This window comes from Schistocerca nitens, chromosome 9, assembly GCF_023898315.1.
Source record: "Schistocerca nitens isolate TAMUIC-IGC-003100 chromosome 9, iqSchNite1.1, whole genome shotgun sequence".
NCBI lineage: Eukaryota > Metazoa > Arthropoda > Insecta > Orthoptera > Acrididae > Schistocerca > Schistocerca nitens.
The window spans coordinates 189,860,700-189,875,779 of NC_064622.1; the positions used below are offsets into that span (position 1 = coordinate 189,860,700).

Below are 15,080 nucleotides of genomic sequence, written 5' to 3' on the forward strand. Positions count from 1 at the left end.
TTACCCTTGACGCTGCATCACAGACAGGAGCGCCTGCGATGGTGTACTCAACGACGAACCTGGGTGCACGAATGGCAAAACGTCATTTTTTCGGATGAATCCAGGTTCTGTTTACAGCATCATGACGGTTGCATCCGTGTTTGGTGACAACGCGGTGAACGCACATTGGAACCGTGTATTCGTCATCGCCATACTGGCGTATCACCCGGCGTGAAGGTATGGGGTGCATGTCTCCGTCGCATTGACGGCATTATGAACAGTGAACGTTACATTTCAGATGTGTTACGACCCGTGGCTCTAGCCCTCATTCGATCCCTGCGAAACCCTAAATTTGAGCAGGATAATGCACGACCGCATGTTGCAGGTCCTGTACGGGCCTTTCTGGATACAGAAAATGTTCGACTGCTGCCCTGGCCAGCACATTCTCCAGATCTCTCACCAACTGAAAACGTCTGGTCAATGGTGGGCGAGCAACTGGCTCGTCACAATACGCCAGTCACTATTCCTGATGAACTGTGGTATCGTGTTGAAGCTGCATGGGCAGCTGTACCTGTAAACGCCATCCAAGCTCTGTTTGACTCAATGCCCAGGCGTATCAAGGCCGTTATTACGGCCAGAGGTGGTTGTTCTGGGTACTGATTTCTCATGATCTATGCACCCAAATTGCGTCAAAATGTAATGACATGTCAGTTGTAGTATAATATATTTGTCCAATGAATACCCGTTTATCATCTGCATTTCTTCTTGGTGTAGCAGTTTTAATGGCCAGTAGTGTACTGTTCGGTAACTTACGGAGTACAACAGCAGAAGTCGACGTAGACAGGGCAGAGGTGCGCAAGCCTGGGAGAGCGGCGGTACTCACCGGCTACGGAGAGGGTGGCGTTGCGGGAGGTGGCGACGCCGGCGACGTTGCGCGCGACGCACCAGTAGACGCCGGCGTCGGTCTCCTTCTTGACGCGCAGGAAGAAGAGCGAGCCGGCGGGCAGCAGCACGCGGTGCGACTTGGCGTCGGCGGGCGACGTGCGCACCGGCTCGCCGTCCTTGAACCACGTGACCGCCGGCGGCGGCCGCCCGTCCGCCTTGCAGTTGAGCGTCAGCGGCTCGTTGCGGGCCACCAGCGCGTCGCTCGGGTGCTCCGTGATGCGCGGCGACCGCGTCTGCCCTGCAACCGGGACGACGACACGCGCACGTCACACACTGTCCAGTCAGGGAAAGAACCGCACCACTCCTCACGGTCCTACCGACGACTCGTTCTGGATCTATATGAAATACAGAATGGGGAAAGAAAGGAAAGGCATAGGTGGGAATTCCAGCATTGTGGTAGTGCAATGGCGAAAGTTGAAAATTTGTGTCAGACCGGATCTGGAGCCCGGATTTACCGCTTCTCGTGAGCAGTAATCTTAACCGCTTCGGCCATCTGGACGCGGTGTCTGACCGACTCCAATTTTCAACTTTCCGCACACTGGAATGCAGCATTCCTAGTCCATTAACCGTCTGCTCGCAAATTATTGATTCCCGTTGAGGAGCCATTACTCTCTCTTTCAGAAATGTATATATTTGAGTGATGTCTGTCTCACGTGTCCGGCAGAACAGACACCACACAAAAATTTATGCTGGATCTTCTAACAACCCTACCACAACAATGGTCAAAAATTAATTGATTGTAGTGTTGCTGACGCTACTAAATATTGCATTTTCGGGCAACAACAAAGTTATATTATGTGGCAGGTATCATTAGAGCACAGTTAATAAAGTCATTTCTTGAAATAATGGATAAACTAGGCCCTCATCTTTTCGTGTTTCCGACGCTGGTCTCGTTGTGAACTCAAGGCTCAATCGTCGAAAATATAGGTAGTGATGATTCCAAGCTCGGATGCAAAGAGGCCTAGGTGTTATTCTGCGATATTCAAAAGTTTTATAGATGTGTTTCATAAACCATTCTTGAAGATTAAAATGTTTTTTATTACTTTTGTTGCAACATCACTTCACAATATAAAACATACTTGAAAATATCTTCCTCACTGTTAAAGTTCACATTTCATAAACTGACTACAATTTGAGTCTTTTCAACATGACGACCAAGATTGGACTCTTTAATAACCGCTTACGCGCCCAAAAATAAGAGTTACAAGTATGTCAAAGATCATAGTGACAAAAGAAAGAATACACATAAGAATAATATCATTGCAATATATACATATCGAGGTATCGAAGTACCTCTACATTCATGAAATCAAATCTGAATGTTGTCACAGAAATATGTTAACTATTTTACAGAAACACAGTAGAATACTGCTGGTATCGAGAGGATGAGGTGAGGTACCGTAATGGTTACGTGATTCAAGTACCATTTCAATCTACACGGTCTCATGGGGACAACTAAGGACTACCTGAAGAAGACGCAACAGCTCCATTTTTAGAAGCTACACTCAACGGTTGAGACAGTCTTGTTGTTGTAATACGTACAACAATTAGTATTTCATCAATCCTCAACATTTGTAGGAGTATAAAACGAAATAATAAGCAAGCAGTTGCATAAAAGAAATTTAACACCTTTACCGGTTTCGAGCCGGCCGCGGTGGCCGAGCGGTTCTAGCCGCTTCAGGACGGAACCGCGCGACTGCTAAGGTCGCAGGTTCGAATCCTGCCTCGGGCATGGATGTGTGTGCTGTCCTTAGGTTAGTTAGGTTTAAGTAGTTCTAAGTTATAGGGGACTGATGACCTCAGAAGTTAAGTCCCATAGTGTTCAAAGCCATTTTTTTGAACCGGTTTCGAGCGGTTAGTGTCCTTCTTCAGAAAGGTAGCCGCGCGGGCTCATGCGCCTCATAACGGTGCGCGCGGCTCCCCCCGTCGGAGGTTCGAGTCCTCCCTCGGGCATGTGTGTGTGTGTGTGTGTGTGTGTGTGTGTGTTGTCCTTAGCGTAATTTAGTTTAAGTTAATGCCAAAGTCGTGTGGCTCATAATGTCTACGAAATTGGTAGTAATCTTCTACAGATACTATGAACCACATGATGGCTCTGAGCACTATAGGACTTAACATCTGAGGTCATCAGTCCCCTAGAACTTAGAACTACTTAAACCTAACTAACCTAAAGGCATCACACACACCCATGCCCGAGGCAGGATTCGAACCTGAAACCGTAGCGGTCACGCGGTTCCAGACTGTAGCGCCTAGAACCGCTCGGCCGGCGAACCACATGACCATGAGATTTTGCTATATGCATCCTACTACTGATACTCGCAAATAATGCGATAGTTATAACCTTCTGAAGAATGGCACTAAACACCCGAAACCGATAAAGAAATGAAATTTCTTTAATGCAACTGGCTGCTTATTATTTCGTTGTATACGTTCAACAATGCTACACACACTCACAAAACGTTTATTGCTTCTCCTTTAATATGAAAAATGCGTCCTATTGTAATTAAGACTCGAAATTGTTTATGTGGTGTCATCCGAAGAGTGAGGTAGCAAGGCAGAGGACGGTACCTCGCGGCGGGACCACAAACAAACATACATACTCGCTACCAGAAACAGCGACGAATGAGAGACGCTGGCGTATACATACGCGCATACTCGATAGGAAACTGATCATTTCCATGTACAAGTATCAAAAATTAATATTTATCACGTATCATTTGGCGATGTAGGAAGACACTCGGGCCTGTATTATACGTCATATCTCCATTTTTACACCTATACAAAAAGCCAGTAAGTATCTTAACAGAGAAAATGGTGTTAACCGCTAGAACAGCAGCAGATACAACAACAGTGTACAGTAACAACCAAAGATGAATCTTACAAGAAACCAAACTAAGCAGAGACATAGCTCTTGCTGCTTCATATATTCGATATTCACAATTCTCACACATTTCATAACGTTATCTGACAGTTTTTATAAAGACGGAAAGTTAACTATTACAGTAAAATGGCATGTCACTTGCAGGAAAATGTAATAAGGAAATAACAAGGAAATAAAGAAGAGAAAACTACAGCCATTACAGAATTATGTAGATGTGCTTGTATACAGATTGGTCAGAAGTAATCTGAAAAGCTTGTCAGGATTTTGCAGGGTAGGTTGCGCTGAAAATAATTCTTAATAAAAAAAAACTTCGATGCGTTGCGCCGTTTCAGTTTTTAACATTGGAGTTGTCTAGTCAGGCAGTTGCGCATGCAGATTCGAGCGGCCTACCAGATACAATTATTAGTGTCAGCTGTTCTTATACAGTAGATCATAGCGCATGAGATTGTTCCGCCTTTGGCTTGGGGTCTTACGACAGTCCCGTGTTCAGTTTTTGTATCGCTTTCTTGTTCGGTTTTGGGAAACCAAACGAAGGATTTGCAATAACAATAAAGAAAACGCAGGATCAGAGAGGGGATATAGGAGATGGAGAGGGATGGGAGGAAATGGACATAGAAAGCGGAAAGGAGGAGATGGACAGAGGGAGGGGAAGGAGGAGATGGAGGGAGGGGGAGGAGAAAATGGACAAAGGGGATGGGGGGTGAGGGGAGGGAATGGAAGATGAGCAGGGGAGGAGGAGATTAGCACGTATATACATTTACTATGTATATTAGAAACGTGAGATTTTTCTTTTTCTTTCTTTTGCTTTTTACCAGACTGAGCCACAACAAGTAGAGGCAGGGAACAGATGTTAAGAAAATGAAAACGTACTACTTCTCGTGGACGACCCTGCATAAAACAGGTATTACATATACCATTCAGACGATGTTGTTACGAGACAGACAGAGGAGAGAGAGAGGGAGGGGGAGAGAGAGAGGGAGGGAGGGAGAGAGAGAGAGAGAGAGAGAGAGAGAGAGAGGAGAAAGGAAGAGATGAAGACAGAAAGGCTTCGGTAATCAGTCTGTTCGGTTTTCAAGGATAACACCTTTATTATCGCTTCAGTGGTTAATTTTTACTGACACACGTAGCAGAGCTTTCTCTGAGTGTAATTTGTTTCGCTATCGGACCAGCAAATAACACCGTAGATTATTGTCGGGCAGGGCTAGGAGAACACCTTGAATTATGTGGGTGTACCTCAGGGCTTAAGGAAAAGTAACGTCGAGTAGGGCGGCAGAATGGCCGCGTTAATCTCGCCAGCGAGCGATAGGGCGAGGTCCGGCGTCCGGCACATATCCACGTCGGTTCCGACCCATTAAGCGGACAGTTCTCGGGCGCGAGCGCTTTTGAACTCTCTCGCGGTCGCGTCCGCGCTATTCCTATCCGACGGACCTCTGCGAGGTCCATAAAACAAGCAACTGGTCCTCTGGGCGTCCAGAGAGAGTCCAGCGATCGCTGCAGTCAAAAGCAATGAAACGAATGTGCTGTGGTGGTAACAGTGTGCCGGAGATGGGATCTGAGCAGCGCCCGAGATGGCTCGTTAGCGATACCGGAACGCCGCTCTCTTCACGCGTGACTACGAATGTGTTGTTTGGCATTAGCAACCGACAAGTTAATTAGTACAAAATACGATGCGTTAACTTGGGAGCAACGGTTCCAGCTCCGATCGAGATCAGCAATACCCTGCAGGATTTAATGTTATTGCTTCTAAAGGGTAATGTGCAGCCGCTGGCTTCCACCGTTTGCACTTTATGTCATTGGGTAGTGGGGCTGTGTAGTATCACTGATTAAAATGAGGCTTTCGAACTTGGCAGTCCAGTTAGGCACAACAAATCTTGTTCCTTTCGGAGGACAACTGCTTAATTTCGCTGAGCGTTCGCAGTTCAAAGATTGTTACAGTAAGTTGCGCTCGAATACGTTACAAATGCTTTTGTTAAAAACTAAGAGAGATATTCAGCTGATTACTTCAACAGAGTTAAAATTTATATGTCTTTATACACATACTTCGACATTTACCTACTCCTCCCCTCTCGCAGCCCCCTTTCCGTGTAATTTTTAGCTGCGTTAAACGACGATTACAAGTCGGAAGGTGTACAATCTGTGAGTTCATGTCCAAAGCGCTGTTTACAGTCACATCATACTCTTGAACTGTACTTAACTTCTTACGAAAATATTCTTAAATGATTATACGAGGGTGAATCAAATGTCGGCCGGAGTGGCAGAGCGGTTCTAGGCGCTTCAGTCTGGAACCGCGCGACCGCTACGGCCGCAGGTTCGAATCCTGCCTCGGGCATGGATGTGTGTGATGTCCTTATGTTAGTTAGGTTTAAGTAGTTCGAAGTTCTAGGGGACTGATGACCTGAGAAGTTAAGTCCCATAGCGCTCAGAGCCATTTGAACCATTTTTTTGAGTCAAATGAAAACCTTAAATATTTTTTTAAATATTATTTATTGCGCAGAAGTGGTACAAAGCTGTATCACTTTTCAACATAATCTCCCCCACGCTTAATGCAAGTCCTCCAGCGCTTACACAGTGCATAAATTCCTTTAGAAAAAAATTCTTTTGGTAGTCCGCGCAACCACTCACGCACCGCGTGACGTACCTCTTCATCAGAACGGAACTTCTTTGCACCAGTTGCGTCTTTGAGTGGTCCAAACATATGGAAATCACTTGGGGCAAGGTCTGGTGAGTATGGTGGATGAGGAAGACACTCAAAATGCAGCTCTGTGATTGTTGCAGATGTTGTACGGGCAGTGTGGGGTCTCGCATTGTCATGTTGCAAAAAGGACACCTGCTGACAGCAATCTACGTCACTTTGATTTGATTGCAGGCCGCAGATGATTTTTTAGGAGATCTGTGTATGATCCACTGGTGACAGTGGTCCCTCTAGGCATGTAATGCTCCAAAGTGACGCCTTTTTCGTCCCAAAAGAGAGTCAGCATAACCTTCCCTGCTGATGGTTCTGTTCGAAACTTCTTTGGTTTTGGTGATGAGGGATGGCGCCATTCCTTGCTCGCTCTCTTCGTTTCCGGTTGGTGGAAGTGAACCCAGGTTTCGTCCCCAGTAACGATTCTGGCAAGGAAGCCACCACCTTCGCGTTAAAAGCGCCGAAGAAGTTCTTCACAAGCATCAACACGTCGTTCTCTCATTTCAGGAGTCAGCTGCCGTGGCACCCATCTTGCAGACACTTTGTGAAACTGCAGCACATCATGCACAATGCGGTGTGCTGACCCATGACTAATCTGTAAACATGCTGCAATGTCATTCAGTGTCACTCGGCGGTATTCCTTCACTATGGCTTCAACTGCTGCAATGTTCTGTAGAGTCATAACTCGTTGTACCTGACCTGGACGAGGAGCATCTTCCACTGAAGTCACACAATTTGCGAGCTTACTACTCCACTCGTAGACTTGCTGCTGTGACAAACATGCATCACTGTACTGAACCTTCATTCGTCGATGAATTTCAATGGGTTTCACAGCTTCACTACGCAAAAACCGAATAACAGAACGCTTGTTCTTCCCTGGTGCAAGTCGCAAGTGGGTCGGCCATCTTTATACTGATACTGCGACGGTATGTGTGCATCTGCATTATGCTGCCACCTACAGGCCATTCTTCACGCTGTTTGTAGCACGCTTACCAACTTACAGGATAACGGCGCGAAATTTCTATTAGTTATTACAAATTTAAAGTTTTCATTTGACTCACCCTCGTGCTTGTCACATAAGTTTAAAAGAACTTTAAAGATATTCGAATGATCAGATTGATTTAGCCTTTTTACCAATTTCTCAGCTCCATTTCTCTCTTACTTCATTCGCATAAAAATTTAACTAGATATATACATTGAGGTGACAAAAATCATGGGATGCCTCCTAATATCGTGTCAGACCTCCTCCCACCCGATGTGGTGCAACTTCTTGACGTTTCATGGACTCAACAAGTCGTTGTAAGTCCCCTCAAGAAATATTGGACAGTGCCGCGTCTATAAAACACTATAACTGTAAAGGCGTTGCCTGTGCAGATTTTTGCGCACGAACTGACCTCTCGGTTATGTCCCATAAATCTTCGCTGGGATTTATGTCGGGCGGTCTTGGTGGCTAACTCATTCGCTCGAACTGTCCAGAATGTTCTTCAAACCAATCGCGAACAACTTTTGCCTTGCGATATAGCGCACTGTGATCATTAAAAATTGCATTGTTGCTTGAGGACATGAAGTCCATGAATTGCTGCTACTGGTATCCAAGTAGCCGAAAACAACCATTCCCAGTCAATGACACAGTCCGTACAGCCCACACCATTATGGAGCCACCACCAGCTTGCATAGTGCCTTGTTGACAACCTGAGTCCATGGCTCCGTGGGGTTTGCGCCAGATTCGAACCCTACTATCAGCTCTTACCAACTGAAATCAAGACCATCTGAACACGCCATGCTTTTCCAGTCAGAAGTAGCGGTTTCCGAAGTCTGGCAAGCCGACAATAGCTGTACACAGGAATACACAAGAAAGCTTCCAAACACTGCAGGGTGCTATTATCGATATTCGATACTTGTTAAATATTTCTTGGTTTATCATGGTGGATTTGTTCAGTAACGTGCTTTGTTGTATTTTGAAACTGTGTGGCTAATAGCTCACTACCCACTACAGGTGACTGCTGATAAAATACCGCTAGGACTGTGGTTTCGCCTAATTCGTTCAGTCCCGTTGTTACCGTTTGTGGGAAGGCCTTAGGACAGATTCGTGTTCCTATTGACGAGACACTGTGCTTAAATTCTCAGTTTTTCAGTCTGGTATCATGACACCTGTCAGGATTGAGGTTTAGCGATGTTAACAGCTTAGTCGTACTATTACGATCTGATGTTATTCGTATTATCGGATGCCATGAGTCTACGCCAGGAAGGTTATCAATTAGCGTAATATGTTGGCTGAGGATGCCACGTATCTATGCCAGGAAGGTAATCAATTAGCGTAATCTGTTGACTTAAGTCAACAATGCCGTGTACCTGATTGATTATATTGTATTCATTCTGTGTAAAATAAGTTTTGAACTGTAATATTATTTTATGCCTCTTGGGTTTGGGTTCTAGTGTTAACTTTTAGATTATTTTCTGACTGAGGGTTTCGAGTACTGCTAAGAACTCTTATTGAATTATGAGACTCTTAACATACGCTTCGAGTGCTTTAGTTCAACTATTGCTGAATACTGTTTCCTTCACGTAACATTTTTTTGTTAGTGTTTTGGAAATTGTTATTACTGACTCAGAACTAGTAATATTTTACTTATCTTACTGTACTCTTTTAAAATGTAGATTTATAATAGTTGAGGCACAGTGAACCGTAAGGGTCCAAAGCACAGACACAAAGTTTCGAGAAAAATAAATGACTGTGAAAATTAAATTTATAGGCAAACTACCAGTCTCATAGGTCTGAACTGTTTTTTAGCCGAGTCTCAACATCTTATACTTCCTATGAAAAATAATATACACTTATTATGTTACGAAATATTAATTAATATTTAAGATTATATTTATTATTAATATTAATTCACAAACTTTTCGTGTACGGGCTAGAGATAATAGTGGCTTTTTAAAGTTATTAATTTTGTAATTAATATAAAACTAAATTGGAACACAGTGAACAAATAGTAAATGAAACACACACACACACACACACACACACACACACACACACACACACGCTGATGACCTATTCCATCACTTCCTGGTCCACATTACCATTTTGATTCAGCACTTTCTTTGGCTGGAGTTTCAGATAAAACTGGCGATACATCTCCGATTATGAGGTATTACTACTATATACATGATGTAGACGCTAGATTATTTAGTGTACCCTAGACAAACAACTAAGCAGTTCAGAGCAACAAAACTATACTTTGGGCCCATATGAAAATGAATATCCGAGAGACCAGTGACATTGCTTTTCTTGAATATTCATATATACAGTGTGGGACTACAGATATAGATAAAGCTGGTTCATCATAAGATCAACACATGTCAGGAACATCTATACATGCTAAAAATATCCAAATGGATGACAGTGTGTTTTAGGCCCCTATGGTTCTCAGAGCTTCAGTTTTACTTAATGCTTGAGTGTGTCCAATAGTAGCGTTGCTAATAGATACTTTTAGTGATAAATTATCAGCATTCCTTCACAACCCTCAGTCATTTCCAATCCACAACCTCGTGTTGCTGCCAATGCCAACACCTCCGCACCACTGCTACGGGGAAATTACTCGACATTGATGCTACTTCTTATGGCCAGATCGTTATCCATTTAGGAGAATTAGGGAAAGACTGATTAATCATCTCCAGCATGAAGAAAATATCCTAGCATCCTACCCTCCACCCCCCTTCCCCCCCCCCCACGCCTCCCCCGAAACAGACCCTATCACAAATAATGGCCACAGGAAGTGCAAACAAGCGTGGCCGGAACTAATACGTTACACTTTCTTTCTAACGGGTGATAAAAAGCACCTACCGCCGGGAGAATCATAAGCTCTTAGACCACCCTCTGAGACTTCGACCAGATTGTGGGAAGATCAGCTCATCATTTCTAGGCCTTACCAAAACACGTGTTCTCCAGATACTGGAAACCATCACTAGCGTTCACAATAGTGAATAGGGCGCGCATACAGGCGCAGCTGGGAGATGCTGTGTTACAACAGTACTCTGTCTCTCGTTAGAGGCTTCATTTTGATCCTGTCATTAGCATTTTCGGGTACGCTTGCCCGACCTAGTAGAAAGTACAGTGGGTGTACGAAATATGTAAACAACAGGAACGTATTACCATGCCTGATACGGTGCTGTTAGTATTCAAAACAGCTTCCAGTTGTTTATAAATGGATAAGTAGGGCTCCTGTATGGTTTACAAGCGAATATTAAACTGTTCTCTTTGCACAATAGTGGCAAGCTTAGGTAATGACGATGGTGGTGAATAGCGATCACGCTTCCATATCCCCAAAGCGGACCACAAAGGCTCAAACTCTTGAGATATGATGACTGTGATGCGAAAATTCATCCTCGTGCTCACAAAACCAGTCCTGGACTGTGCGAGCTGTGTGGAGTGTTGTCGTCTTGGAACACAGCATCACCATTGGGGAACAAACGTTGTACCAAGGGTGGACCGGTTGAGGCAAAATGGTCACACAATCATAGGTAGTAATGCGATCTAGCAAAGTACCCATGGGGCCCATGGAATACCACGATATGGCTGCCCAAAACTCGCGATGTTCCACTCTTGCGTCGTAAACTCGGCCAGGCGTCGAAAACAGTGTGAAACAAGACTCATCCGACCAAACGACATTCTTCGATTGGTCCATAGCCCAAGTTTTATGGCTTCTGCACCACATTATCTGTTACGAGTATATGATTCAGTCATGAGCACGCTGCACGCTGCACGCACATGCATAGCTTAAACCATGAAACACGGCAACAATGACGTTATTGTCTCAGCAATGCTGTGCCAATCTTATGCCACGTGTTTCGTGCTCATTCTACCGCTATTCTTATTGAAATAGCGCTGATCGTTTCTCCTGTTTTCTATAATAACGCAGCATTTCAAAAGAAGTCGAATTTTACGAATAAAAATTCCTCATTTTTAAGAAAGGAAAAGTTGTAGCATTCCTGCTACGGTTAATTGATATTTCAGTTTTTTACTTGGTTATTAATAAAAAATAAAATCTGGGGATTAAACAGCCAACCGGTTGCACATAAACGGTAGGTACACTGACCTAGGTTTCGACACCTACTAGGGGTGTCTTTATCAGAATGAAATGTTTCTAAACCGTACAATTACATCGCTAAAAAGCAATAGTCAGAATTTGGAGCAGCTATGCTCAAGTCAAAAGTAAAACAGAACGTTCTAGCCTTTGCCACGTGTGCCCAGCTGGGAATAACATCGGACCCATCTGATGTTTCCAGTTGGGCACACGTGGCAAAGGCTAAAACCGTTTTATTTTACTTTTGACTTGAGCATAGCTGCTCCAAATTCTGACTATTGCTTTTTAGCAATGTAATTGTAAGGTTTAGAAACATTTCATTCTGATGAAGACACCCCTAGTAGGTGTCGAAACTTGGTCAGTGTACCTACCGTTTATGTGCAACCGGTTTGCTGTTTAATCCCATGTTGAAACTAGTATACATAGGATTAAACAGCCAACATAAACGGTAGGTACACTGATACGCAAAAAACAGGTGATTTCTCAAACTGGGGAACAATCAAGAATGGGGTGCCGCAAGGTTCGGTCTTGGGTCCTCTGCTGTTCTTAATATATATTAATGACTTGCCATTCTATATTCATGGAGATGCAAAGCTGGTACTTTTTTCCGATGATAGAAGTATAGCTATTACACCCAACAGACAAGAATTAACTGGTGAAATTGTAAACGATGTTTTTCAGAAAATCATTAAGTGGTTCTCTGCAAATGGGGTCACATTAAACTTTGACAAAACAAAGCATATACAGTTCCACACAGTAAATGGAATGACACCATTAATAAATATAGACTTCGATCAAAAATCGGTAGCTAATGTAGAATATTCAAAATTTCTAGGTGTATGCATTGATGAGGGGTTGAACCGGAAAAAGCACACTGAGGATCTGCTGAAACGTTTGAGTTCAGCTACTTATGCTATTAGGGTCATTGCAAATGTTGGCGATATACATCTCAGTAAATTAGCTTACGCCTATTTTCATTCTCTGCTTTCGTATGGCATCATATTCTGAGGTAACTCATCATTGAGTAAAAGAGTATTCATTGCACAAAAGCGTGTAATCAGAAAAATTGCTGGAGCTCATCCAAGATCATCCTGCAGACACTTATTTAAAGAGCTAGAGATCTTCACTGTAGCGTCACAATATATATAGTTACTTATGAAATTTGTTATTAACAATCCAAATGAATTCAAAAGTAATAGCAGTGTACATGGCTACAACACTAGGAGAAAGGATGATCTTCACTACTCAAGTTAAATCTAACTTTGGCTCCGAAGGGGGTAAATTATGCTGCCACAAAAGTCTTTGGTCACTTACCTAATAGCATCAAAAGTCTGACAGATAGCCATATAGCATTTAAAAGGAAATTAAAAGAATTTCTTAATGGCAACTCCCCCTAATCATTAGATGAATTTTTGGATATAGTAAGTGGGTAATTTCCCCAACCCACACAAAAAAATTAAAAATATTGAGTGTCATGTAATATTTTGTGTAATGTAATATCTTGTATAGACACTTTTATTAACCCGACACGTTCCACATCATTATGAAGTGTCGTATTCATGATCTATGGAACAGGTACTAATCTAATCTAATCTGCTTTTGACACCTACTAGGGGTCAGCATTGCTGAATAACAGCAATTTCAAAACTGTAAAAAATAAAAAAATAAACCATCTGTTATAACCAAGACCAAGCTAATACCGAAAAATATCGGTCATTGAGAACTAAAATACCGATACTGGTTTTAACCGGCGAGTTTTTCTCATCGAAAAATACTCGTTATTCAGAACTAAAATACCTACTCCGATTTTAGCCGGTCGATTTTTTCCCATTGCACAAGTGCCGTTCGCTGTCAAATACGACAGCGCAAGTTGCAGGCTTTGGTATCGTCTGCGTTTACGTCCAAGCATGCATTTCTCCGGTGTTTGGATATTTTTGTCACACCCACGTGGGGATCCTGTAGCCGCGGAGGCGCGCGCAGTCGTTGGCCCCTGCCGCCGCGGCGGGCCGCGGGCCCTGTGCGCTCGACGCTGACGCCAGTCACGGCCGGCTGGACGCGCGAGGCGTGCGCTGGGTGCCCCGCAGCAGCCACGGCCCGCATTAATCACGCCGCCAATCTGGCCCAGCTGTTAATGAGCCCACACCGCCCGCGGCCAGATCGCTATCTGCCGTCCAGCACAATAACGAGCGGAGCCGCGCTCAGCCTCTGTACCAGGACTGCGGGTCCGCGCCTCACTGACGCCACCAGAGCAAACATCTTCTGCACTAGCAGCCCGCCTATCGCAATAATCTAGATGCCCGAGTAACGAAGCCCGCGCTCGTATAAACTGCTCGCGCTGCCAGCTTAGTCTAATGGACTTCAGGTTCGGCCTGCACAATTCATTTACTAGTAGTCTAACACCTGATTACAATAGTGGCATTAGTAGCAGTCGCAGCGTTACAAAACGAAGAAAGAATTTAAACTCTCGTAGGTACAAGTGGGAGCCGAAGCATTAACTCAATTGCAGATGGAAGGAGGCTGCTGTAGCCTGTTTCAGGAATGATTCGTGTTACCTGCAATGATGTAAGGAAACTGTGGAGAATCCAGACAGTGATTTCCGCCTCGCTTCCTCGATGTCTTCACCACTGTGCCATCTCAGCATAGCTTAAAATTGCCACTGGCACTAACAGCACTAGTAGTAGTAGTAGTAGTTTTTGTTGTTGTTGTTGCTGTTGCAGCTGTAAATGTATGCCAACGAGACTCGGTAGATATTCTAATGCGTTAATGCGGAACCGATTTACGCTGGAAAAAATTAGTTCCAATTTTGGCCACCAGGTGCAAATCTGTCGCTGTGCAGCACCTCGTTGACGTCTCCGGTGCTGATACTGAACAAACTGTGTAAGCGGCAGTCAATAATAACATCAGCATTGTGACTTTATCACTTGTTTGACCTTTTCTACCCACATCCCCTTCCTAATCCATTACATATGGAAACATTTTTATACGTCATTCTTGAATTCACATCAACAAATTTGCACCTGGTGGCCAACATTGGAACTAATTTTTTTCAGTGTTCAACAGATCCACATTAGAATATCTATCAAGTTCCGCAGCCATACGATAATTACAGCCCACAATGGACCTCTGTGAGTAAATTTTTCCCATTATATCAATTGCAATATAAATAGTTAAGAAAATGACTGTGTTGAAAATAAAAAAAAACTGACGAACGGAACTCGATCCAGCGATTATGGGGCTTGAACGCTAACCACTCGGCTGCCGCCGCTTCATGGTGAATATGGCCACGCACAGGTATATATTGGACGACCGGAATCATCTTGTGATTTTCTCAATAACCCTTGACAAGTACGCGCTACTGTTTACACATTTAGTTGTCCTCATGGAGTACTACGAATGTAGAATGTACGAAGTTTACAGTAAATCCGCGTTCCAAACGATGTGAATCCCCCTTGTGGGTCGAACTGAGCGTCGGCGACAGCTACATCGTTCCATGCTGCCTCAGCTCTAT

The 15,080-nt window shown here is 43.9% G+C and overlaps 1 protein-coding gene across 1 annotated transcript; it reads right to left on the reverse strand.

The window, feature by feature from the left end:
- Window positions 1-788: 788 nt before the first annotated feature.
- LOC126204094 (roundabout homolog 3-like) lies at window positions 789-13,672 on the reverse strand. The gene is made up of 2 exons (XM_049938512.1): window positions 13,516-13,672; window positions 789-1,162 (listed from the first exon to the last, which is right to left on the reverse strand). The coding sequence occupies exons 1-2, from the start codon at window positions 13,670-13,672 to the stop codon at window positions 789-791; spliced, it is 531 nt and encodes a 176-aa protein (XP_049794469.1).
- Between the last annotated feature and the right edge of the window lie 1,408 nt (window positions 13,673-15,080).